At 41.7% G+C, this 24,703-nt stretch overlaps 1 protein-coding gene across 9 annotated transcripts in view; it reads right to left on the bottom strand.

The window, feature by feature from the left end:
* Positions 1-24,703, bottom strand: part of LOC119133937 (RNA-binding protein Musashi homolog 2) — a 187,196-nt gene that overhangs the window by 21,628 nt on the left and 140,865 nt on the right. For 7 of the 9 annotated variants that reach the window (XM_037270257.1, XM_037270260.1, XM_037270261.1 and 4 more), the window contains exon 11: positions 15,954-16,073. In XM_037270257.1, the coding sequence (XP_037126152.1) occupies positions 15,954-16,073 (120 nt within the window). The remainder of the gene's footprint in view (positions 1-15,953; positions 16,074-24,703) is intronic. The other 2 variants (XM_037270263.1, XM_037270265.1) reach the window with 1 other exon arrangement.

Below are 24,703 nucleotides of genomic sequence, written 5' to 3'. Positions count from 1 at the left end.
TACCCCAGATTGATTGAGGCCAGAACACACAGCAAGCACACATTGCTGTTCTCCAAGGCACTGCGGAAGATCACTAAATTATTTGGGAGGAAATTGATGGAGACCTTCTTTTGGAAATGACTGTCATGTGAGGAAAAATGGGCAGGGAGAGGAGGGGGAATGTGTAATAAGAACAAAAAACCCGAACCAAGGGATGAGTTCAATGCAAGCACAATTAGAAATAGTGCTGAAGTTTACAATGCTGTGCGATTTCTGCAGTCTCGCTAGACGTACTGTACATGGTGAGCTCTGAATGTTCACTTTCTCAACACTGGAGGTGAAGCTGAGATCTGAGACCAACATTTGAGTTTACCAGGAAGCTCCGGGGGAATCAGGAAAACACTTAAAAAGAGCCCGAGGATCTTCCGGAACCTTGGTCATTTTTTTGCATTTTTCTCTGCTTCTGTCTGACAATGCCAACAGCACAGGCTATTTCTGCAACTTCAACAAACATAACAAACCCGTAGCTCAAGTTTCGATACTTGAATGACTGTATCCTGTGAGCAGTCTGCGTTTCTGTTGCGACGTACTAAATGGCACATAAGCGCCTCCTCGACCCTCCTTGAAAGGTAGGGCAGAACCAAAAACTACAGGGGACTTTTCTTGTTTTGATTCACAACTATCATCTTTCGGGCGAGGCCGCCGCGAGCAGCTCAAATATACCTTGTCACCACGAATGTTTTGTCAAAGAGAGGTGAAGTGAGCAATGAGCATGCTGTCATTTTGTCTGTCGAGCACGGGGTCAAGCTGCACAGGTCGCAGACAGAAAATATTGTCTATGTCCTAGCAATATTGACGTCTACAAACATGAGTCGCTATGGTTTGGGTGGCTATGTCTTTCGAGCTTTAATATCTGCTTTGGTTGGAATTGTGTGGAAAGCTATGTCTTCACCAAGTGAACTGTATAGTTTAGAATGGTCATTAAACATAACAGAAAACAACTCCACACCTGCTTGGTGGGAACAAGCGCAAAGTGGAACGTGATGTTCTGTGGGAGCTGTAGGTGGAGACAAAGCACAACAAATCCACACTCAGACATTGCTGTCATTTTGTCAAACTTTGGGCCAAAAAAACAAAAACAAAACAAAAACAAAAGCAAGGCCTCTATTACAACTTTTACCCAAATATGCTGAGAGAGGTCATGCCCAGTCACTGTGTCTTTAAAAGGTGAAAACAAATGTTACAAACAGCGTGCCAGAACATCTTTACAAGTTTGGCTAATAGGTACGCTGTATCGCTGCTTCCGTGATTGTCATTTGATCACAGCATGCAATGAAGAAAAGCCTGACATTGGCGATGGCCAAACAGTCAAAAAGCATGATGTCACTGTTTCTCAGTCCCCGTCCATCATGACACTTATCTCGCTTCCATTTGCAGCTGTCAAAAATAAAGTGTTCATGATGGCTGCCATCACGTCATTTACTTTCTGGCCGCTCGCTGCCAAGCCCAAATCGAATCAGCGTTCCTGCTTCTTAATGACGTGCATTTCAATGATAGTGGTGCTAATGGTTTGTTTTGGAAATGCAAACAGCCTGATGTGAAGGAGGGAGCATCTCATACAGTCATGTTGATTGAAATGATCTTTGATTAGTATGCACGCATCGCGCTCGCTGCACTGGGGCTGTCTGCGTGCCCACACGGCCGTCCGTATATAACATTACATGTGGGAGTCATAAAGCTGACAACAACGGAGTTACAATTAAAACGGATTTTGCGCCACGAGCTTCTTATGGCAAAGTGTGTGTGATTAAGAGAGGCGCTTCTCACTAGGCTGCAGGCTGTATTGACAGCTATTGAATGATCTACAGTTGTACGGGTGGAAAAAGCAAGCTGTGTAAATGAAGCCGACAAGTCAATCGATGCTGTGTTAAACACACAGAGAAACTCTCTTATGGACGGAGACAAACTTGCATCCGGAGTCCTGGAACTGACCGTGTTAAAAGTTACAGATTGTCACAATAACGCAGAATCGTTTCATCAAGTGGCTGCAATATTTTCCGTAGTCATAGTATAAGAAGAAAAGCAGTCACATAAGAGGCCCTGTTATCAGTTTGCAAATCAGTCACTTACATGTTTTAGTTGTGCCAATGGATATGGAATACAAGGCCCACTAGTTTCAGATGCTGATCGCATGTTTGTTTAATTTAGGGCGGGCGTGGTTCCCTTAAGCTCTTTTAAAGAAACAAGAGTCGGGTGTTCCTAAGTGTAACAGGAACAAATCCAACCACGCAGATTTTGACATCGATTTCAACATTGTTCCCTCACCAAAACAAAGTGATACTGTCGGAGGATGCTATCTGGTAAATGTTTGTTTTTTCTGGAAAAGACATGCACACTGCTGCAGATAAAGCAGGAAGTGAGATCACAAGCGCTCAGTAAAGGAAGAACGCTAAGGCCAGGTGTGATCGGGTGAAGAAATGGGGTCGAAATACAAAAAGTCCTGCCTAGCTACAAAAACAGATATGCTCAAACCTCATTGAATAAAGTACATAAGCAGACAAGTATATTCACATATTAAATCAATAAAAGAAACATTTTAAGCATATAATTATACCTACACAACAAATCAATAAAGAAGACATAACTAGACATTTTTGATAGGTGGTAATGACAAAGGGTTTTATAACTTTATGATCTGATATGTATTTCTGTGCACTTTGAAATAACAAATGTTTTTTGATACATTGCCTGAATAGCTTAATGACCCTTAAGGAACTGTTTAATGCAGGGTTGTCAAACTAATTTTTTTCGCGGGCCGCATTGTAGTTATAGCTTCTTTCGGAGGGCCATTATGACTGTCAACCCAAATAAATGTATGAGCACCTCATATTATATAAAGTATAAGCTACGAAACAAACTGACAAATAACTCGTTTTCAAATCAGATGAGTAAAAACTGGTCAAATATTTAAAAAAAAAAAGATATTATTAAAAGTGAAGACAATTTGCAATTCTAGTAATGACACACAAATTTGATGCACAATTTGTCTTCCCGGGCCACATAAAATGATGTGGCGGGCCGTATCTGGCCCCCGGGCCTTGAGTTTGACACCTGTAGTTTAATGCATGCCTGATGATTTTCTAACTCACGGACACTGCCAAAGTCGTTTAAAAATGTTCAGTACTTGATTATATTTTATGTTTTGATTAATGCTAGACGCCAGTTTTGGGTTACTAATGAACGTTCTGGACAGAGGGAAATGTTTTGCCTAACAATGAAAAGATATGTGTCAAAAGATAGTGTCAAAAGAACAAACAAACAAATGCATGGTAAGTGGTGAGTAAGAACTTTGCATAGTCAGGGAACATTAACAAATTGATGATGTCACAGCCAAAAGTTCACATAATTCCGTACAAAATGACAAAATTGAAAGTATGATGAATGGGCGGTGTGCGACAATGGTGCAAGAATGGTTTACAGGAAGGACACTTGGAGATAAAACCAGTAGAGGTGCCAGAGGAAGAGCGGCAGGAGGAAAACAACCAAGAACCAGGACAAAGGTGATCGCCGAGGCCGAAAGACGGGATGAAAAACAACAGCCCCCACACACCGAATCGCCCATAATCAGCACCCACCCCCACGGAACCAGCTCTCACCGAACCAGCACCCACTCCCATGGAATCAAACTCTCCTGCGAACTTGCCACACCCCCTGACTCATCACCCATCAATCTTGGCCCACACTGGCATGTGCAACTGAATATAAGCTGACCAAAGAACCTTGAACGTTCCCTTTTCTGAATGGAGACTTTCTGCTCTTGAGCATGGTCGCACGAAAGGCCCAGCGCTGTATTGTACTTTCCTGAAAACAGAGCTTTCTTAACAAGAATTGTGATTGAACTCAACCAACCTGTATAAGTCTAAATTTTGTTTCGGTGTCTTAGCCTTTTCCTAAAACTGAAGAAATAAAACGAGCATGCAGTGAGTAAATTGGATAACAGGTGATTGGCTATGGCTTTTGTCGTGAGGCGCGGATAGCGCACTTCCCAAATTGTGGACCAAATCCAACAAATGGTGACCATTTGACGTGATTTCTTCAGAAGTAAAAGTGCATGCTCCAGGAAGGATTCTTCCTTCTCCGCTCTTGCTCAACAATATTGTAGTCCGATCGGCACAAAAGGTAAGGGGGAACCTTTTATTTTCAATAAAATCTCCCAGTTCAGCAATATTGTGGCGTGAAAGCAGAGTAAAATTAAAAATTAATAATTTTAGCTCCGTGTTCAGGAATGGTGGTTGTATATACATTTATGATTGTATGGATGATTTCTTTTTGGAAAAGAGAAAGGTGGTTAGGACTTTGTCTGATAAGCGAAGGGTGCTCACACCGCTGGAACTTTTGGGATGCCAATGGCTAGCATATGGGCACCGGAGTGGCCTCAATAGTAGAAGCTTAGGGACTTTGTACTGTTGCCTAAGGTCAGGGTCGATTAGATCGGCCAGGCCACTAATACGAGTCAGGGACTTCCATCCATCCATCCATTTTCTGAACCGCTTAGTCCCCACGAGGGTCGCGGGAGTGCTGGAGCCTATCCCAGCCGTCAACGGGCAGTAGGCGGGGGACACCCTGAACCGGTCGCCAGCCGATCGCAGGGCACACAGAGACAAACAACCATTTGCACTCGCACTCACACCTAGGGACAATTTGGAGTCTTCAATCGGCCTACCAAGCATGTTTTTGGGATGTGGGAGGAAACCGGAGTGCCCGGAGAAAACCCACGCGGGCCCGGGGAGAACATGCAAACTCCACACAGGGAGGGCCGGAGGTGGAATCGAACCCGCACCCTCCTAACTGTGAGGCGGACGTGCTACCCAGTGCGCCACCGAGCCGCCCGAGTCAGGGACTTGTGAAAGAAAAAAAAAGTGAAAGCATCGCTGATATAGCAGGACGGATGCCTGGCGACCTCAATAGTGCGACCTTAGAGACTTATATTGTTGTCTAGGGCGAAGGGTAACTGGGTTAACCAGGTCGCTACATAATTGTTGAAGTGTGTCTATGTTGATATTGTGTGAAAAGCAGGCTTGGCTGTCAGATGGGACAGCGACGCAGCTGGAGAAGTGAGTGATTAGTTGTGGTGCTGCTGTTCATGGGGTGGAAGTGATGATTTGTGGTTCATGAAGAAAAATAAGTTGATTTGTATAAAATTGTTGATTTTTTTGATTTGGCATGTGAGTTGGAGTCAGAAAAATGGCTTAACAAGAATTTGATCAAGAATGTATATACTATATAATTAGCATGAAGGTTGTATCCCATTGTGCGTTGGGGTTAAACTGTAACTATTTTTGTTTTCAAAAGGGTGCAGCTCTAAAAAGGTTGGGCCAAATGGTCAGGTGGGCGCAAATGCATATTTAGGACAGAGGTGGGGGGTCGCATTGTGTGACGTGGTGGTGGCGAGCCCCCCACACACACTTGTTATCGGCTGGGAAGATTGCCATGTTGTGAGTCATGTCTATGTTGTGGGCCCGTGTGTTATCTATGTTTGTCTTTGTGTACCAGTTCGTTATAAATGATGGAATTGGGCTGAAATGGTGCACAAAAACGGTGCTAGACAATGGTTTATCAAATTTGCATTGTTAAATGTAAAAATTTGAAATTATAGAATAATCTGAGGGTTGTGGGCAGAAACTGGTCCAACGGGGAGAGTGCCCAGCCCTCATAAAAAATGTGCGCGTAAGAGAGAACATACATTGTAGAATTGGATAAAATTAAATTGTGATTGCAGATGTTAAATTTAGGAGGAATTATTGATCGATTAGGACATTAGACTATACAAGGTGGTTACATGTAAGAATAAGTCAAAGGTTTGAATCACTTAGAGTTAAAAACAACAAATAAAAATGACATTGCAAGGGGGAACTTTTTATTAAAAGAACACCAAGTCAAGTATTAAGTAGGGGGCATTCGTGATTGGGATTAAATTAAGGATAAAATTAGGTCAATGATTAGAAATCAATGGTGCTCGACACAAAAAGGCTAAAATTTTAATGAGGAAATATTTGGAGTACTGTGTTGGTCTACATGTCATGGTCCTAGTTTATTTGGTTTTGATTGTGGTTTGGGTTTATTTTGTTTATTGTTTGGTTTTCCTTGTGTTCTTGGGTTAGGGTTCAGGCGTTCCTTGTTATTCTCTTATCCCATGCATTGTAAATGTCTTCTTTATGCAGATAGGTTAACAGGCTAGGAATTTAGTGAGGAGATAATTGATCAATTGATGAGGCTTAATAATTGTCCAAATTCTAGTCACATGTTTTGAGGGACCACAGCAACAACATTATGTTTAATTTGCAGGCCATTATTTAGTATGTGATGACAGTGTCTCGATAAGTAGACTGTTTTATCAAAAAATGTGAGAGTGAAGGAGGAGGTTTGATTTGTAATCTGGCATTTGGGTGCCACTTTTAAGAGTCAACATGCAAGGTCTGTGCAGGAGCATAGATTGTTTTTGTTTATTTTTAAATATATATATATTTAACAGTTTATCTCGGTGCAGTAAGAATATAGCAATTTTGAAAGACTTAGAATTAAAAGCAAAATTACATTTTAATTCTGACATATGCCAGCTAACATGAGGATGGCAAATAAATAAATGAATAAATACTAGCTCAAATGTGGCATGTGTTTTAAATTGGGCGATAAGACATTCAGTTTCAAGCACTATCCTTTAGCGCTGCTGACAATAATAACTTATGAGATATTAAATCAAGGAGGAGTGTCATATTTGGAACACAGGCGCTGTATGACCTATAGATTGAACAATAACATTTGCCACATATACAACCATGTTGGTAGAATGTTAAATTACATTACAGTTTATTACAAAGAATTTCGGAACTTTATTTGATGATAAACACTGGAAGTCAGAAAAAAAGAAGAACGAGGATTTTAGCCGTGTTAATGGCTAGGGTGGATGGAAAAAGAGAAAGCATTTGATAAGGGCGGCTTGATAGTAAGCTGATGAGTGTGTGCAACTGATAGTATACAAAATGTTAATAGGAAGATTTGGGGTGTAAGAAATAAATACTACACAGGAAGACTGATAACACGAAGATAGTTTTGTGAAATTTGTGTCCCAGTGTGTTCTGCCCTAGCGCGTAGCACAATTCCTGAACTGAGTCCTCTTACTCCACTAGCTGTCTTAAAAGCAACGGAGGACTGTCCCTGGTCATGAGACACCTTTGACCTTTGGGAGAACAACAGGAACTATTATCATGCTTGAAGGGGGCAAGCACAGCTCTTCACAGGACAAGAACCATACAGTTGTTGGAATACACACAGTTGCAGATCAAAAAGAAAATGGACTGAAAGAACAAAGACAAGATGGACGCATTTGAGAGTGGCGGACGGTCCAGCCCTGAATCATCATCATGAGAATCTAAGAGGAGAGGCTGCTAAAGACTTGCACGAGTCACATGAAGTCAAACTGGACACATTGCTAAAGACTGCTGAAGCATTACAAAGTTGGTGGAGTATGGGACAAAAGGGTTGGAAGCATGTTTGGGGGCTGGGGCGGACATAACTGAGGAGTTTTGATAAAAAAGGGAATAATAAGGCTGCTTATTGACACTAAAATGGGGATAAAAAACAAAATACATAGATATGGACAGTGAAGATACACTAATAATAACAAATCATGACAGCGTGATCAGAATCTTTGCAAAGTGGACATTGATTGATAGAAATTAAATCATTTGAATCATGAATTTTTTATATGTAACAGCATTTCGAAGACATGATGAATCTATTTGAAATAATGAAATTTTATAATTGGACCAGTGAACATTTGGGTTTGGGCAACAGGAGGCTGAATTGCTAAACTCAACTGACCTTTATCAAAACGACAGAATTTAATTACACATCAATTGCGACTGATTTATAGGATGCATATTTGAGCTTGAAGGGGTGAGGGTCCATAAGAAATTTGGAATTCTGGATAGTCAGCAAAATAGTAATACAGTGCACACTTAATTTAAAAATAATACAGTAGGGCTTTAAAGAAATACATTGACATTACCCTTGCGACAATTAATTTAAATGGCAATTTATGATAGGCATTTGGAGTTAAAATTAACAATCCATCCATCTATCCATTATTGGTGCGGCTTGTCTTTACGAGGCTCACGGAGGATTAACAATGATGACTAGAATTTGTAACTTCTGTAGAAATTGCGTGTGAAGGCGAAGAGGCTGAATAAAAATTCGGGGAATGCTACAAGATTATGTTTAAAATTGGAACGTGTTGAATTGGTCAGAAAATGTATGAAAATATAGAAAGAATTTTGTAAAATTGGGCGTGAATTTTAAAGTTAAAATTTGAAATTTTTCATAAGTGGGAAGTTTTGGAATAGGTAGGCATAAGATGAATAGTTAAAAATTGAAACAGGTTGAGTTGATGAAAAAGAAACTTAGAAATTAGAACGGAAAACTTAAATTTTGCAAAATATTGCCGCAATGTCAAAAGTGAAAATGTGAAATTTTAATCTAGGAAGTGAAAGAAGGTGAATTGGATGAATTATGTGGAAGAAAATGAGAAATGTTGAATGTGCCATTAAGAATGAATAAAATTTTGGCTTAAAATTTGTGAATTTCTCAAAACAAAAAAAGGTAAATATTTGGAATATTTGGCATGAATATTTGAAATGCGTTAAAAGTGGAATGGAGTAAATCAGATGAATGATGTGGAAGTAGTTAAGATAAAAAAAATAAAAATAAAAGGCAGAAGAATGCAGAAGAAGTTGAATAATAATAAAGTCAAGTCAAGTTTATTTATATTGCCCACAAGCAAGTCTCAAAGGGCTTCAACTGTACAAAAATTGACAATTTAAAGTGCAGGGATAACATGTGTGAGGGCCACAATGATGATCATGACAGCAAAAATATTTCTAATTGTTTTTTTTATAGGTACAAAGGGGGAACGTGGAAGGTTTTCAAAATTTGTGATATAGCGTGACTCCATTATCAAGAGTAAGCATTTATTTTTAATTCTAAGAGTAATTGGCATCAACAAAAATGAGAACGATAATCTTCAAGGTGATAGTGTAAGTGGCAGGAGGAAGCTGTGTATATTGTTTTTTAAACATTATTTTTAGCATCATTATTTTTTAGGAGGAGGGTCGGTAATCCTTGTGAGATGAATGATGGAACGAGGTCAAAGTAAAAGGGAGTGTAATATAGATTTTTGGTTCTTTGCCAGAGGTAGTTATTTGGAGGGATGAATTTAAACTGAAAGCAAAATGGAAATGTTTTAGTGGAAGAAATACGGGAAGGTGGAAATATTGAAGTTACAGCTCAACACAAAGTGTCAAATAGTCTAAGTGTGAGATGTGAGCAAACTAAATGGGGAGTTAAATCATGTTCCAGCATTATGCATATTGGCAAGCGATGAGAGGACAGGAGACCAGACAATTAGATATTCATTTTGGATTTAAAATAAAAAAGGGAAATGTTAATTGAGGAGAAAATTTTGCGTAGGAAGGGTTCCTTTTACAATTTAATATTGTATGTATTTTGTGTGTTGTGGGATGACAGTTTGTCTGTAATGGTGTATGAATGTCAAGTCTGTGCTTGTGGTGTGGTGTTTGTGTAATGTGAATGGTAAAAGTGATTCAAAGTTGGGGTGATGTGATCACAGCAGAGGATCACATTCCTCTCACCTGAAAAATATATATGTAGATACTACAGATTTGAAAAAGCAAGATTGATCAGGGCTAATTTTGGACTAAATATGGGTTTAAGATTACTCTGGGCACCATTGACAACAAAAGAGTTCAATGGAGAAGGCCCATTTCAAGATTATGACCAGACGTGACTATACCAGCATTGACAATCAAGACTCTGAGCCAAGACAGAGTATGACAACAACTCTGGACTTACCTGACTGTGTGACGAAATGTATGTGATGGAATTTGTGATGACTTGCTTTGTTTTGATGTTTTACCTAATTGTATTGCAGCCTCTAACAGCAACCCAGGGAGCAGATTGTGTTTTATTTGTTAAACTCGTGTTTACTTTGCAGGTTGTCAGCTGCAGTCTTGGGCAATTTTGTGTCATGTCTGTGAATGCATTAACACTAACCCCTTACTTTTCATAATGAGTTTGTAAATGTAATCGTTTTCAGGACAGGCTCGGCAGGCTCCAGTTTTCAATTTGATACGTTTGACATGCGTCCGTGTGTGGATTATCTTTTGTTTATCATTATGAATTGTACTTTTACTTTTTGGTATTATGGATGTTTATTGTGAGGAGAGCTGCATGCACAGCTACAGGAGGGTGATGGCTTTTGTTCATACAACCATGTGAGATGCTGCCAGTCGAGTTTCAGGGACTGAGAATTGGTGATTCTAGGCCAGGATGGCATCTGGAGGTACCCCGAAGTCCAGCTGGCGATGGGTATGTTACCATGGACATTGTTATTTTTACTTTTTATCCATAGTGACACATTTTTTAGAATGTGTCAAAAGGCAGAGGGGGGAAAAAAACAAAGGGGGGAATTGTGAGATTTTTGTCATGCCGTCATGTTTTGTGGGTTATTGTTGTCTTGTCTTTTTGTCGTATTGTCTCTTCCCGTTTTATTTTGATAAGTAACTCTCCTCTCGTTTCAGTTCGTGGGCCCTTCCTCTGTGCGTCAGTCTGCTTGTCTTCACTGATCCTAATCGTGTGCACCTGTGCCCTTGATCCTGATTGTGTGCACCTGTGTCCTTACCCTTCTGTGTGTATTTAGTCAGCGTCTTCCCCTTGTCTTGTGCCAGTGCGTCTTGTCCCGTCCAGAGCACCAGTGATCGCGTGAGTTAGAGACCTTTTTGAGAACCTAGTTTGTGAAGAAACCTTTGTCGTCAAGCCTAAGCTGTGTTTTTCAGTTTTTGTTTTTTGCCACCTTGTTTTCCCTCTTTTGAGGCGCTTTTGTTTTTTTGCTGACTCCAGCCTTTCAGAATAAATTCCTTTTTTGTTGTCATTCTGCATCCGAGTCCTCTCCTTGATCCAAGTCTGACAATTTTAAGTGTTTTCAGATTTGATGGTTTTTAAGTCTTCAACGTGTTAGACGGAGGAGAAGAAGCAGCTCGGCAGAAATGAAGTGAATGGGAGACAACATTGTGAAATGGAGCCAAAGCCTGGCAACAAGTGTGGAGAGTTTTAAAATAGCTTATAATGAATTGTAGACCTTTTACAAGATAGGATCAAATAGGTGGGAGAGTATTAAATGTAAAAAAAAAAAAAATTGGAACAATAACATACAGACTAGAAACGAATTGGGAACAGGTGGATGACTTAAAGCGGCTTTTGAACGTTAAAGTTTGAATAACACATTCATTTGCAGGATAAACAATGGAAGGGATTGATAAATCGAACAAATTTAAGATGACTGCAGGAGTATTATGTCAAACGAATAAATTCAACAATTTTTTTTTCCCCCCTATAAAATGGTGGCGTTTGGGTTTGAAGTACATAGTCGCTTCGAAGGAGGAAAATCATGATTTAAGATACATGATCGATCAATGATTAAATGTTAGTAAAACAACGGATTGAATAAATTACGATGACTATGCTTTGAGAAGGCTATCCCTTATACAAAGGTAAAGTAGGATTAGAATTTGATAACTGATATGGACATTCATATATTCCATTAGTTTAAACTGCTTGCAATAGTATTACAAATTAGTTAACACTTGAGTGAGATTGATTGATTCATTGACTAATTCATTGACTGACTGACTGAATGACTGAGACCAAGTGACCGAATGGGCGATTGTTCCATGTTTGTCTGTCTATATGTACATGTATATATATGTATGTATGTATTTCGTTTTGTTTATGTATTTTTCTCTCGCATTTTTTTTCTCAACTTCCTCTTCTTTCGGCTGCTCCTGTTAGGGGCCGCGACAGCAGAGCAATCGTTTCCAAACCTTTCTGTCCTGTCACACCAACCATCTGCATGTCCTGCAACATCTTTATCTCTGCCACACTGTCCATTATTTTGGCCAGTAGAGATTTCCAAGCCTCGCTTCTAACATTCTTTCCCATAACTTCATGCTTTGCTTGATCAACATAACGCCTCTGTAGCTAATGCAGTTCTGTGCATCGCCGTGGTCTGAAATAAAAAAATAGGAACCAGTACCTTTCCTCAGGCATCTCGCTTTTTAAGGAATCTCCCCTGCCATCTCTCCTTGATAGTTCCATGCTGCCACTGGAATGTCGTCTAGGCCAATTGCCTTTCCACTCTCCAACTTTTACAAATGTCTGGGAATGAATTTTTTCTATATTCTTTTTCTCACTCATTGGTGGCCCCACAGACAGACGTGGTGTGCCAACAGAGGGACCCTGGTAGTATCAACGGTTTTGGTGACCTCAGTTAAACTGAGGTCAACAGAGGGAGTGAAGAAATGGGGTCGAAATACAAAAAGTCCTGCCTAGCTACAAAAACAGATATGCTCAAACCTCATTGAACAAAGTACATAAGCAGACAAGTATATTCACATAACAAATCAATAAAATAAACATCCATCCATCCATTTTCTGAACCGCTTAGTCCCCACGGGGGTCGCGGGTGTGCTGGAGCCTATCCCAGCCGTCATCGGGCAGTAGGCGGGGGACACCCTGAACCGGTTGCCAGCCAATCGCAGGGCACACAGAGACAAACAACCATTTGCACTCGCACTCAAACCTAGGGACAATTTGGAGTCTTCAATCGGCCTACCAAGCATGTTTTTGGGATGTGGGAGGTGCCCGGAGAAAACCCACGCGGGCCCGGGGAGAACATGCAAACTCCACACAGGGAGGGCCGGAGGTGGAATCGAACCCGCACCCTCCTAACTGTGAGGCGGACGTGCTACCCAGTGCGCCACCGAGCCGCCTAAAATAAACATTTTAAGCATATAATTATACCTACACACCAAATCAATAGACATAACTAGACATGTTTGATAGGTGGTAACGACAAAGGTTTTTATAACTTCATGATCTGATATGTATTTCTGTGCACTTTGAAATAAATGTTTTTTGAAACATTGCCTGAATAGCTTAATGACCCTTAAGGAACTGTTTAATGCATGCCTGATGATTTTCTAAATCACGGACACTGGCAAAGTCGTTTAAAAATGTTCAGTACTTGATTATATTTTATGTTTTGATTAATGCTAGATGCCAGTTTTGGATTACTACTGAACGTTCTGGACAGAGGGAAATGTTTTGCCTAACAATGAAAAGATATGTGTCAAAAGAACAAACAAATGCATGGTAAGTGGTGAGTAAGAACTTTGCATAGTCAGGGAACATTAACAAATTGATGTCACAGCCAAAGGTTCACATAATTCCGTACAAAATTGAAAGAATGATGAATGGGCGGTGTGCGACAGTGGGCGAAGTGGATGTATGTGCAAGAATGGTTTACAGGAAGGACACGTGGAGATAAAACCGGTAGGGGTGCCAGAGGAAGAGCGGCAGGAGGAAAACAACCAAGAACCCGGCCAAAGGTGATCGCCAAGGCCAAAAGACGGGATGAAAAACAACAGCCCCCACACACACCGAATCGCCCATAATCAGCACCCACCCCCACGGAACCAGCTCTCACCGAACCAGCACCCACTCTCATGGAATCAAATGCTCCTGCAAACTTGCCACACCCCCTGACTCATCACCCATCAAACTCGGCCCACACTGACATGTGCAACTGAATATAAGCTGACCAAAGAACCTTGAACGTTGCCTTTTCTGAATGGAGACTTTCTGCTCTTGAAAGGCCCAGCGCTGTATTGTACTTTCCTGAAAACAGAGCTTTCTTAACAAGAATTATGATTGAACTCAACCAACCTGTGTAAGTCTAAATTTTGTTTCGGTGTCTTAGCCTTTTCCTAAAACTGAAGAAATAAAACGAGCATGCAGTGTTGGATAACAGGTGATTGGCTATGGCTTTTGCCGTGAGGCGCGGATAGCGCGCTTCCCAAATTGTGGACCAAATCCAACACGGGCCAAAAAGATCAGCTAATGGCAGGAAGACGCGTCAGCTGGGCTTCCTCTACTCATCTTAACACTACACAAACTCGAAGCAAACCGCCAATTGTCTTGACATTAACTTTTTCAAAATAATACGAAAACAAGATTAATCAACACAAATGGTTATCATACCATCACAGGTTGACATTGTTAGGGTTTACAGATTATCTTGATCGTATGATTATGTTGGAATGTAGACTAGAATTATTAACTTTGTTTAAACCTTTTACCTTTCCTTGACTCTGAAAAGTTTAACCATTCAGTTGTTGAAACTTTCCAAATGGTGTGGAAACATTCTTGCTTAGTCATCTAAAATGCTCCACTAGTTTCTGTTTCCACGACCTTGTAAAACAATGAGCTGGGACCCTCCGCACTGATTAACCAGTTGCTGAGGTGACCACCAAACATGTCCCACCCTGCTTGTTCTCAATAAATATGCTCTTGCAAGAGGCCTGAGCCAGACCTCATTCGATCATCGCTGTACGCACAGCGACGAATGGTTCTCCATTTGCAAATGCTTAAAAAGGGCATACTGTCTCCCGTGTGGTTCTTGCAAAAATAAGTTAGAGTGAGCACCACTCTAACAGACATCACAGACAAGAACATCACAGTGGAATCTCTTCATTGAACACACTTGAAAAAGCTCAAACGGCTGTCATTACACCATCAGTCATCCATAACAAATACACAATGACAAAATTAGAAGAACCCAATGCACACTGCAAAGTGAGTGGTGTTTAGTCTTTAGGAGAAACCATTCACTTCCCAAGTACACGTCGTCACAAAAAAGTGACTTCACATTTTAACTTTTAACTGTCATGCATCATGTAATGGTACACCATCAGTCATCCATAACAAATACACAATGACAAAATTAGAAGAACCCAATGCACACTGCAAAGTGAGTGGTGTTTAGTCTTTCGGAGAAACCATTCACTTCCCAAGCACACGTCGTCACAAAAAAAAGTGACTTCACATTTTAACTTGTGATTCCGCTTGTATGACGGTTATGTGAAAAGACGGTTTTGCCAGACACTACGTCTTTTAAAGCACAGGTGTCAAACTCAAGGCCCGGGGGCCAGATGCGGCCCGCCACATCATTTTATTTGGCCCGCAAAGACAAATTGTGCATCAAATTCGTGTCATTACTAGAATTGCAAATTGTCTTCACTTTTAATCATATCTTTTTTTTAAATATTTGACCAGTTTTTACTCGTCTGATTTGAAAACGAGTTATTTGTCAGTTTGTTTTGTAGCTTTTACTGTATATAATATGAGGTGCTCATATATCTATTTGGGTTGACAGTCATAATGGCCCTCCGAAAGAAGCTATGACTACAATGTGGCCCGCGAAAAAAACGAGTTTGACACCCCTGTTTTAAAGGAACAAATGAATTTCTGTGGATTGTGGTTAACCTTAGGTTCCACTGCATTTAAAAAATAAAGAAAAAAATAAATGAAGAGCACAGAAAACAATTTCCCACTCAAGTCATCACAGCTAAAGCTTCTGCAGTTTGAGATTTTTGTCTGATCGATACAGATTCAAAAGTTAAAGGCAGGAAACTTGTGTCAGTGACTAAATTAAAGCATGTATAATTTTAACCAAGTGTAACCTTTTGTTTTTAAGGTCGAAGGCATTCCATTTCTTTTTTAAAAGTGCGGCAACTGAATTTGGTTACATTAGAATGTTAAATTATTCAAAGTGAAGTCAGGTTAATTTTGCTTCAGTCCCATCAAGTCACCTCAAGCCCCCCTCATCTCTTCATTGCTTACACGGCAAAGAACCAGTCACGCCTAGCTCGTGATTTTTGGCCACGTTATGATTGATACAAGAGCTTGTGAGAGAGCTTGGGCGACTACGTCTATGGGAGAAAGCAGAGCAGGTAGAAGTTGAAGAGAGCAGCAGCCACACAGAACATGGACAGAGCGTTTACCTGGCCCTGTGCTCTGTGGGTACGCCAAGTAGCCGCCTCTTCCACGGGCCCCCCTACCTGAGCCACGCGCTGCTACGACCGCCGCCGCCGCCACCGGTCCGTATGCTGTCGCTGGGAAGCCTGCGGGCACACACACATGCATCATTTCCTGCGTCTGGACGAGTGTGTCCCAGAGCCACGGGAGAATGCTGACACCAGCACTGAGCTGCGGGATAAAACGAGCTGTCAGAGGTAGAGGCTCGTGTCAGTGCGATACCTATCAGCAGACTCACGACAAGCTGCTGACCTAAAGGTCCAAATAGCCAGGAGCAACTCGCCTAACAGAGCACAGCTGATTGTGTCGCAACATTTAAATATTTCTACCTGAAAGAGGCAAACGATTTGAAAAAGCGCTGAGCAAACGCAGTGCAGTTCCGCATCACTGCAAACATGATTTTCTTTGTCGAGGCACATTTTTGAGACAATCATCCAATTTTATCTCATTAGGTGCAGCCTTTCCTAATGAATGGCTGATAGAAATGAATGACAGCAATTTCCGGCGGGGTGATTGCGTTCATTAAGATACTACTGGATAAGTGCATCATCCAACTTCACTGGAGATCTCTGTCCGAGTGAAAATGTTCACATTCTTATTAGGCTCCAAATCTGTGAATAAGCTGGCTTTAGGTGGCTTTGCAAATTGCACGCGGATGATTAGATTCATGAAATAATGTTGCTCTGGGGGGTGTTTGTGTCACAAGCCCGTATGAAAGATTACAAGCACCTCTGAGCTGCACAGCCATGTGCATGATAGTCCTACCTCCGAGCATTTTTTTTTGTTCAGGAGTGCCCCAGCCAGCCCCCGGCAGCTTCGGAGGACTTTGAATCAAGCACTGCAATTCATGTGGCAAAACATTGCCGCTTTTTGTTCATCAGGTGGAAGAGCAATTGTAGTTTGTAGCGTCGTTAGTACGGGAACAGATGGAGACATCAGTTGTATGATTTGTCCTCATCAACACATTCAAAACTGGCCTTTTGTTCCCTTCCACGTGAACAACACAGTGAAGAGCATTTGGTTTTTTAAGCAGTCTACTGTTCGAATGTTTCCAATGCTCTAAAGACATCAATAGGGTGTAAATATGAATGCAATTCTTTGGGATCTAATTATTCCTAACAAATATCAGTCTGGTAATCAGCCTGTAATTAATCCAAAGCAGTATCAGTGAATTGTAATTACATTGTTGGGACTTAATGAACATAGTAGCAAGAGGTGGGTGACAGAAGATGGTCCATGCCCAGGGCCTGGGCTCTTCTTTCAACACAGGAATGGCACGTCATTAGCAGTGGTGATGAGATTCCTCACTCTGGGCTCAACGCCGTCGACGCCTAATCAGCCTCCTAAAATTATCTCCACAGGATATGCTTGCCTCTCTTGCAAAGAAATGAGCTTCAAATCCTCCCAATTGGAGTTGATTCTTTCAAATGAAAGTGCGCGTCTCTCTCCGAAGACGGCCGCTTGGATGCTATGGAATAGCACGGGGCACCTCGGAGGATTGTTTTTCCAAAGCCGCAGAGGTGAAGGGAGAGCATGTGACCTATTTCTGAGGCAGCCATTCCACGAAGAGGGGCTCGCACAAAAGAATGATGAAGTGGAGGGAGGGGATGGAAGGGGGGCGGGGGGAGCAGGGTCAGACGAGCCAAAAAGCACATAGCTTTTCATTAGACGGCCGAGAAGGAGGTAATTCACAACTCTGTCGACACAATATGAGCATGACTGTGAGCTGTGGCGGGTGCGAGATGCCGCCACGCTGCGAGATGGCCGAGAAGACAGAGAAATACAATTTCCACACACGGCTCAGGAGAGAATCACGTAATAAAGCGGCACAGTGACTAAAGAAGTAAAACAATCATAAAAAGACAATCAAAAAGCCGACTAAAATCTGCCACTTGAATGCAACGGCTCAAATGAGGCAGTGCACCTCTTTTCACAAATGCAATCCTTCCTTACGCATCCTGGCTTTTCAGGACAATGTTTCAAGCCTTACCCTCTCTCTCAGGACAATGTTTCAAGCCATTTCATCTCTCTCAGGACAATGTTTCAAGCCTTTCCCGCTCCCTCTCTCCCTCCTGCCATTGTCACCACACCCCAGTAGACCCGACCGGTTTGGAAGTTGCGAGCAAAATTGTGGTGAGAGATTAACTTTGCGGGATTAGGTGGGTTAATTAATAGATGGCTGCTGCTCATTGTTTTGTGCTCACGCTGGAAGAAGCCACCCAAGAGAAGCGCTGCAGCATTAAATCAATTTCATGGCCCTTTTATCACTGAGGAGATAAAGCCAATATTTAGCTTTCAATTCTTCACAATTATTGGGCCCCTGCTTTGCCACTTGAGTGGCTGCACTTGGCTGGGGACAAGGACACATCTGTTTATGAGCTGTGCAGGCCCGGGGGCCTTGGTGTCCGTACTCAGGGGAACTGTCCTCAGCTTTTCCAGAAATTCAGCAAACATCACGAGTGGCACACAAATGAAGAAAAACCGGACCCAAATAAAGACAGGCACAGTGGCGAATCTTATCGACCACTTTTCAATGATCAAAATCTTTTCCTGACAGGAGAAATGCAAAAAGGCCAAACGACTACATTCATTTGTTAAACACGGCGTCTGCTGCACTGGGAAAAATAATCTTTATGGTACAGGTGGGGGAAGCAGTGCAAATAAGATACTATTAATCACTCAAATGAGGCGGCGCAATTTGAGTGGTTGCTCATTTCATGTACAAAAGAGATGCTGCTGACAGAATAATGATTGAAATGTAATGAAACATTTTGCAATCAGGACTTCGGTTCATAATCAGCATCATAAACAAATGGTAAATACGGCTAAAGAAGCACTGTAGGCTAATAAGAATGCACTCATCCGTAAAGGAGTACGCAAAATAAGCACCGCACAGGAACATTAGTCATAGCTGTCACTGTTCATCATGAACTGGATCAAACAAGGACACAAACTGCCTGCTACAAAACACATTTTGCCTTTTCTATGACAATACAGTATACGACAAAATGTGAAAGCATGCTGAAAAATTGTTTAGCGCAGCCGCCTGCCTCACAGGTCTGAGGTTGGGGTTTAAATCAGGTCTCCAGTTTGCATCTCTCCGAAACTTGCACATTTGGCTGAAGGGGACCGTGGTAAATATAATCTCTGGAAAAAAAAAAATCATCCTCTCTGCACCCATCTTGTGTCTCTAATTTAATATGCAAAGAAACAACCGCGCCCGAGGAAAAAAAACTCATCAGAGACAGAAGACGTGATTTATGAGGTGTCAATCATTTGCTGCGCACATTTCAAGCATTTGAGTCTATCCGCTCATTGTTTTATTCTCACTTCATCAAAATTGCAAATACAGTGGAGCCTCGGTTTTCGAACGTCCCGGTTCTCGAACAAATCGGTATTCGAACAAAAAATTCGAGATTTTTTTGCTCGGATGTCGGACGAAATTCGGTTGTCGAACCTCGCGAGATAAGCCGAGAGGACCCGCATGCCAACTGACTCCGTTCGTTATTACGTTCTCGTTACTCTGAGGATTGCATCAACTCTAATCATGCCTCCAAAGGAAGCAAGTGGGAGCAGTAAAGCCATCCTAAAACACAAAGACGCTCCTAAAGCAATGCGACAGTGAGCGCCCGGCGCGCTGCGGTTGCGCGATCGGACAAAATTAAGCTCCCTGCGCACTGATGTCCACTTAAATTTTGGAAAGTACAGCAGGACTTTAAAAATATTTTCTAAATTTCATCGACGGCTCTGTCACAATAATGCGACCAGTGTGGTGCAGTTGCGCGGTCGGCTTGGAACGGATTATGTTTTTTCCATTATTTGTAATGGGAAAATATGATTCGGAATTCGAACGATTCACTTCTCGAACAGCCTTCTGGAACGGATTGTGTTCGAAAACCGAGGCTCCACTGTAAAATAATAAATAAAAAGCTTACTTTTCTTTTTGAGCACTCAAGACATAAAGTGTGACACAGAATTACTTGAAAATTACAACCCAAATAGAAAGACATAATGTAAGTCAACAAATGGCTCACTAAATGTAATGATGTTTTATTGTTGGTGACATCATGTGAGCGACTCGGTGCTGCAGTGTTGGAGGTCCTAACACTAAAAGGTTTATTGAAGAGCAACTCATTTTTATGGTTGGAAAAAGACAGTGATGGAGAGCCAGTGTCAAAGCCCCTCTTGACTTTCTTATGAACAACTCACAAAGAGTCCATAAAGACCAAAGACTGCTACTTTGCTCTGAGCACATGTCAATCATGAGGCTGCGAGAATTTGCAATTCCAACAAAAAGAGACCATAAGCTAACATTTCTAATTCGCCAATCTAATAAGATAAATCCTGCTTGTTTTTTCATTGTATTATTATTTGTTAAGTTTGACAGCTTCTAAACCCCAACACAATCTGTTGAGTGACACCGATTGACTTCCAATTTCTTGTAAACCAAATAAAACAAAAAAAAACATCGACATCACAGTCATCATAAAACCAGGTTGTAAACAAAAAAAACAGGTTGCACCACAAGACGGAGAGAATTACATTGCCACACACAATAATTAATACGAGACAAATACGAGAACATGGAGTATTTCAAAGCGTCATGCCAAATAATTACAATCTCTCAAGATAAAGCACAGCAGTGACACACCACTGCAAAAAGCAGTCAAAGCAAAGTCAACACACTGTCAATTAAAAGCCAGCATTCACTCGATATCTTCTTGAACCCACCGGCAAACAACACTGTCACTCTATCCACGCACTGTGTATCCATATCCTCCTCTCTCTACCTGTTAAAAGCCAAAGTAAAAATTCATTTGGCAAAGTAGCGAAAGGTCAGTCGCAGCAGTGTGCTGAAGGAGCACTCTGTGCACATACAGTTCTTTGCATTTGTGACAATGACAGGGGGCTTGATGGCCAAAGCTTTTTCCTTCTGGGCTCGAAGCGTCTTTTCTTGCAAACGCATGCATTTGCCAGTCTTTTTTGTGGAGCGCAGTGAACAGCAGGGTTGCCAGTGATCAAATAGTTCCTGGTGTCAAGCCTTCCTGGATGTTTTGCAGCCTTCCTACACAGACTCGGAGTCCAATGCTTTGTTTTCAAAAGTGTCAAAGCATTTTGTCAAAATGATGTGATTGGTGATACTTTGCTGCTCGTGTCAGCATTTCTACTTAAAAGGTAAATCAAAAGTTTCAATGGATCCAAACAAGTCTTTCAAAAACCAGGTCAGATAACTTATTCAGGTGAGATGTATGGATCGCTGTTTGTCTCAGGAAGAAGCCATTGAGTTTTAGTGAAACTTTATCGGATGGATTCCATTTACCAAATCATAAACGAATGGCGCACGGTGACATTTATGAGAAACCAGTTCTGATTTAGTCACTGCTTACTCTCTTGGAACCAAGACGTTATCTGCTAACGTGGACGGCCCCCTTTTGTTAACAGTTCACCCCTCCACTAAAGTTGTGCGCTCTTTAGCTGGCTTTAGCTCCTTTGTTTTCAGACACTTTGCAATGAAAACTTGCTTCCTTCTGCATCAATAAGGGCCTCCTTTGTGCTCTGACAACAGCTTGACTGATGTTAATATAATCTGCACTGTTCTTTGGCCCAAAACTGCCAGCAGCCGCTCAGTCGTCATTGACAAAAGAACTCTATCAGTCACAGAGCACTCCACTTGCTTCAGCTTTAGCAAGACTGTCTAACACATAGGGCGAGCTTGGGTGGGGACAGCTGCAATTTCTATGGAGCCTCCGGCTGCATCTTGACAGCTGCCTGAAAGAGATGGAGTAAGGTTTGGGCGCACTATTAAGCATAATTACTCGTTAGCATCTGGACTTGCAGTGCGCCACAATTATGACGCCACGGATTTGGCGTCCTGCAACATCATCCTTTTTCAATCCCAAGGTTTCCTTTTCTGACACACTGGACGAGCTCCAAAACGCAGATGGATGGTGACAAGACATCCGGGGATCGTTTTGCCAGCGTGCCGGGAGCAGCGCAGTGCTTGCCGCACAAGGAGACCAACTCCGGTGGGATGGCGGCGGCGGACAGTTATTAGTGCAGTCTCGGAGCTTTGGCCACATTTAGGTGCAGTGCAGTGAACCAATGCAAGCTTGCTGTCTAAAGGCTCATATATCCGGGTTGAATTGACGCTCAGGGCTATGGCATAGCTTGTTAAGCACTTCCCATGAAACGCACAGCTTGCCTGAAAAGTTCGAAGCCATGCAGAACAAAGGGGAAAAAAAATGCCTGCTATGTCACACGCTACCTTCACCTGGCTTCTTTGTTGTGTTACAGGATAGATTAAAAATAGATAAATTAACTGTCAATGCAAAGCAAAACAACATTATTTTCCTCAAGATAGATTTTTTTTAGCAGTTTCACACGTGTCCTTGGTTACAGAGCCATGTTTTGATTTTTGCAAACGCACACCCACACTTACAAATGGAGTAGAAAAAGAGAGACTGATTCGCATGTTCACGTTGTGCTTGCAAAGTTCACGGTCATCGGTGGTAGGTATTAGCATGAAATGACACCTCACGTTTGAGGCGTAAAAATGCAACGGCAAAGTCTGGCATAGGAAACAGAGACTCACCATGTCGCTCTGCAACAGGAATGCGATTCTGAAAACAAGTCACACTAAGAAGGTAGAATTTTTCAACAATGGTGGCGTTGAGCCACCCACTGGCCTATAGAAAAAGCTGGATTGTGCCATTGTCACAATTGTCAATGTACCTCAGGTCAAAGGTCAAATCTGGACATTCAAAGCCACCTCTTCTACCCTTGCCATTTCCAATTAATCATGCAACCTAGAGGGATTATTGATTGATGCTCGAGCAGGCAAGGCTATTGATTACAAATGACAGGCAAACAACGATAAATCCAGCTAATCTAGCGCACAGGTGATGCCAGGGAATTCGCTTTGAGATGGAGGCCGGTGATCAGTGAAACAAGTCTTTCAAGCGTGCTGCTCCGGTCCATTTTGGCGGCCGGAAAGATGGAGTGAGATAGATGAACTGTGAGGAGCGGAGACGAGTGGAACAGATGAACGGAGAAGGGCAACGGCCATATCCGTGGCAAAGAAAGACAAAGAGAGAGGAAATGACATACAATGAGAAATTTAGAGAGAGAAATAAGGCCAGAACACCAGTGTCCAATTCAGTCTTACGGAATTCTCTGAGCCGCTGGATAAAAATAGCCACACCACCATTAGAGCACAGTCTAATGCACCATTAAATATACGCATGTGTTTATCATCCTACAACATGAGAAAAGCTCCGATTGAAAATGATCTGCACAAATGCATCTAGGAGAATGCATCCCATTAAGAGCAAAGGAAGAGACCTCACATAAAAAACTAAATGTAATCCAAATAAAACCCGTGTTCACATAAAACATAAGCGAACTATGAATCCAAAGTATCACCTAGAGGGATACAATAATGTAGCTATCCAATGTTATATTGTGGTTGTGATTGTGACATAGTATACGAGTCCTTTGTCAGGTGCATTTTGATCCTATATTTGTTCGTAAATACAGTAACGCACCATATTACTGGAGCATATTTCATGCAGAAGCCTCATTTATTTTCCTGTCAGTGGATGACAGTAAGAGGGACAAGCCAGCGGAAATAAGTCTGTTGATAAGTCACAGCAGAGGCGTTGAGGCACACTGCCGCCTCCTCACCGGAGGGGGGGGGGGGCATCCTGTCACAGAGGGGGAATCCGTGACACCACTTCACAAGGCGTCCCATTTATAACCCCGGTAGCTCACAGAGAAACACATGGAGACAAATTAACAAAACAAAAGAACAATTACGTATAAAAAAAAAAAAGAGCGACAGTCACCTAGCAAGACATCTTTTCATCTCCAGACTGACAAGTATCCCATTGTTGTCATCTCTCAGCGCTACTTTGTTGTTGTTGTTGAAAGCATCTCGGGTTTGTTGCTATCAAAGGCGTGAATCAGAGAGCCGAGGAGAGCCAGGTGGCTTTCATATGAACTGCTGCACAGATGCTCTTGTCTCACCTTTTCTCTGAGCGCCACGGCGCACGCCAAACATGTGCCTCACGTAGAATGCAGAGCGAGCCAAGGCTAAGAACATTTACACGCCACCTAATCATTCAATTATAAACCAGCTAATCCAATGTGTATATTATTGCAAATCTTGTGTAAACACCTTCACCAGGTTATCTTACTCACATTCAAGTCCTAATCGAAGGGAGCAGAACTTGATTAAGATATCCGGGGTGCTTGTCAGTCATTGAAATGAACCCTGCTATGTGTTTGTCTAATTTCGCTTTGTTTGGATTGGATGCACGCAGCCTGACACACACTCACGCGGTGAGCGGGAGGGCATGCTGTGGATGAATTATAGCGAAAAAAACAAAAAAAACAACAAAGTAGAGGTTTTTGTGACGCAACCTATGCTAAAAAAGAAGAATTCTGGAGAAAAGGAGGGATAGCCGCCATTAATTTAGGCACATCTATTGGCCTGATGACACTTGATAAAAGTTCATTTCAATTCAATTTGATGAAGCTTTCACATTTACATTAGCTACATTTCAGTGTCATCTATAGTACTGGAGTAGAACAAAAGGAGATGTTTTATTCTGTCTTGGATCTATCTATGCACGACTGAAAGTCATACTTGCTCTTTTGACATGCACTTGTTTTTTCCCTTCCTCGCACATCTGCTTGACTGCGATTCAACCACAAT

Source organism: Syngnathus acus, chromosome 14 (genome assembly GCF_901709675.1).
Source record: "Syngnathus acus chromosome 14, fSynAcu1.2, whole genome shotgun sequence".
Classification (NCBI taxonomy): Eukaryota; Metazoa; Chordata; class Actinopteri; order Syngnathiformes; family Syngnathidae; genus Syngnathus; species Syngnathus acus.
This window is presented reverse-complemented; position numbering and strand designations above follow the sequence as displayed.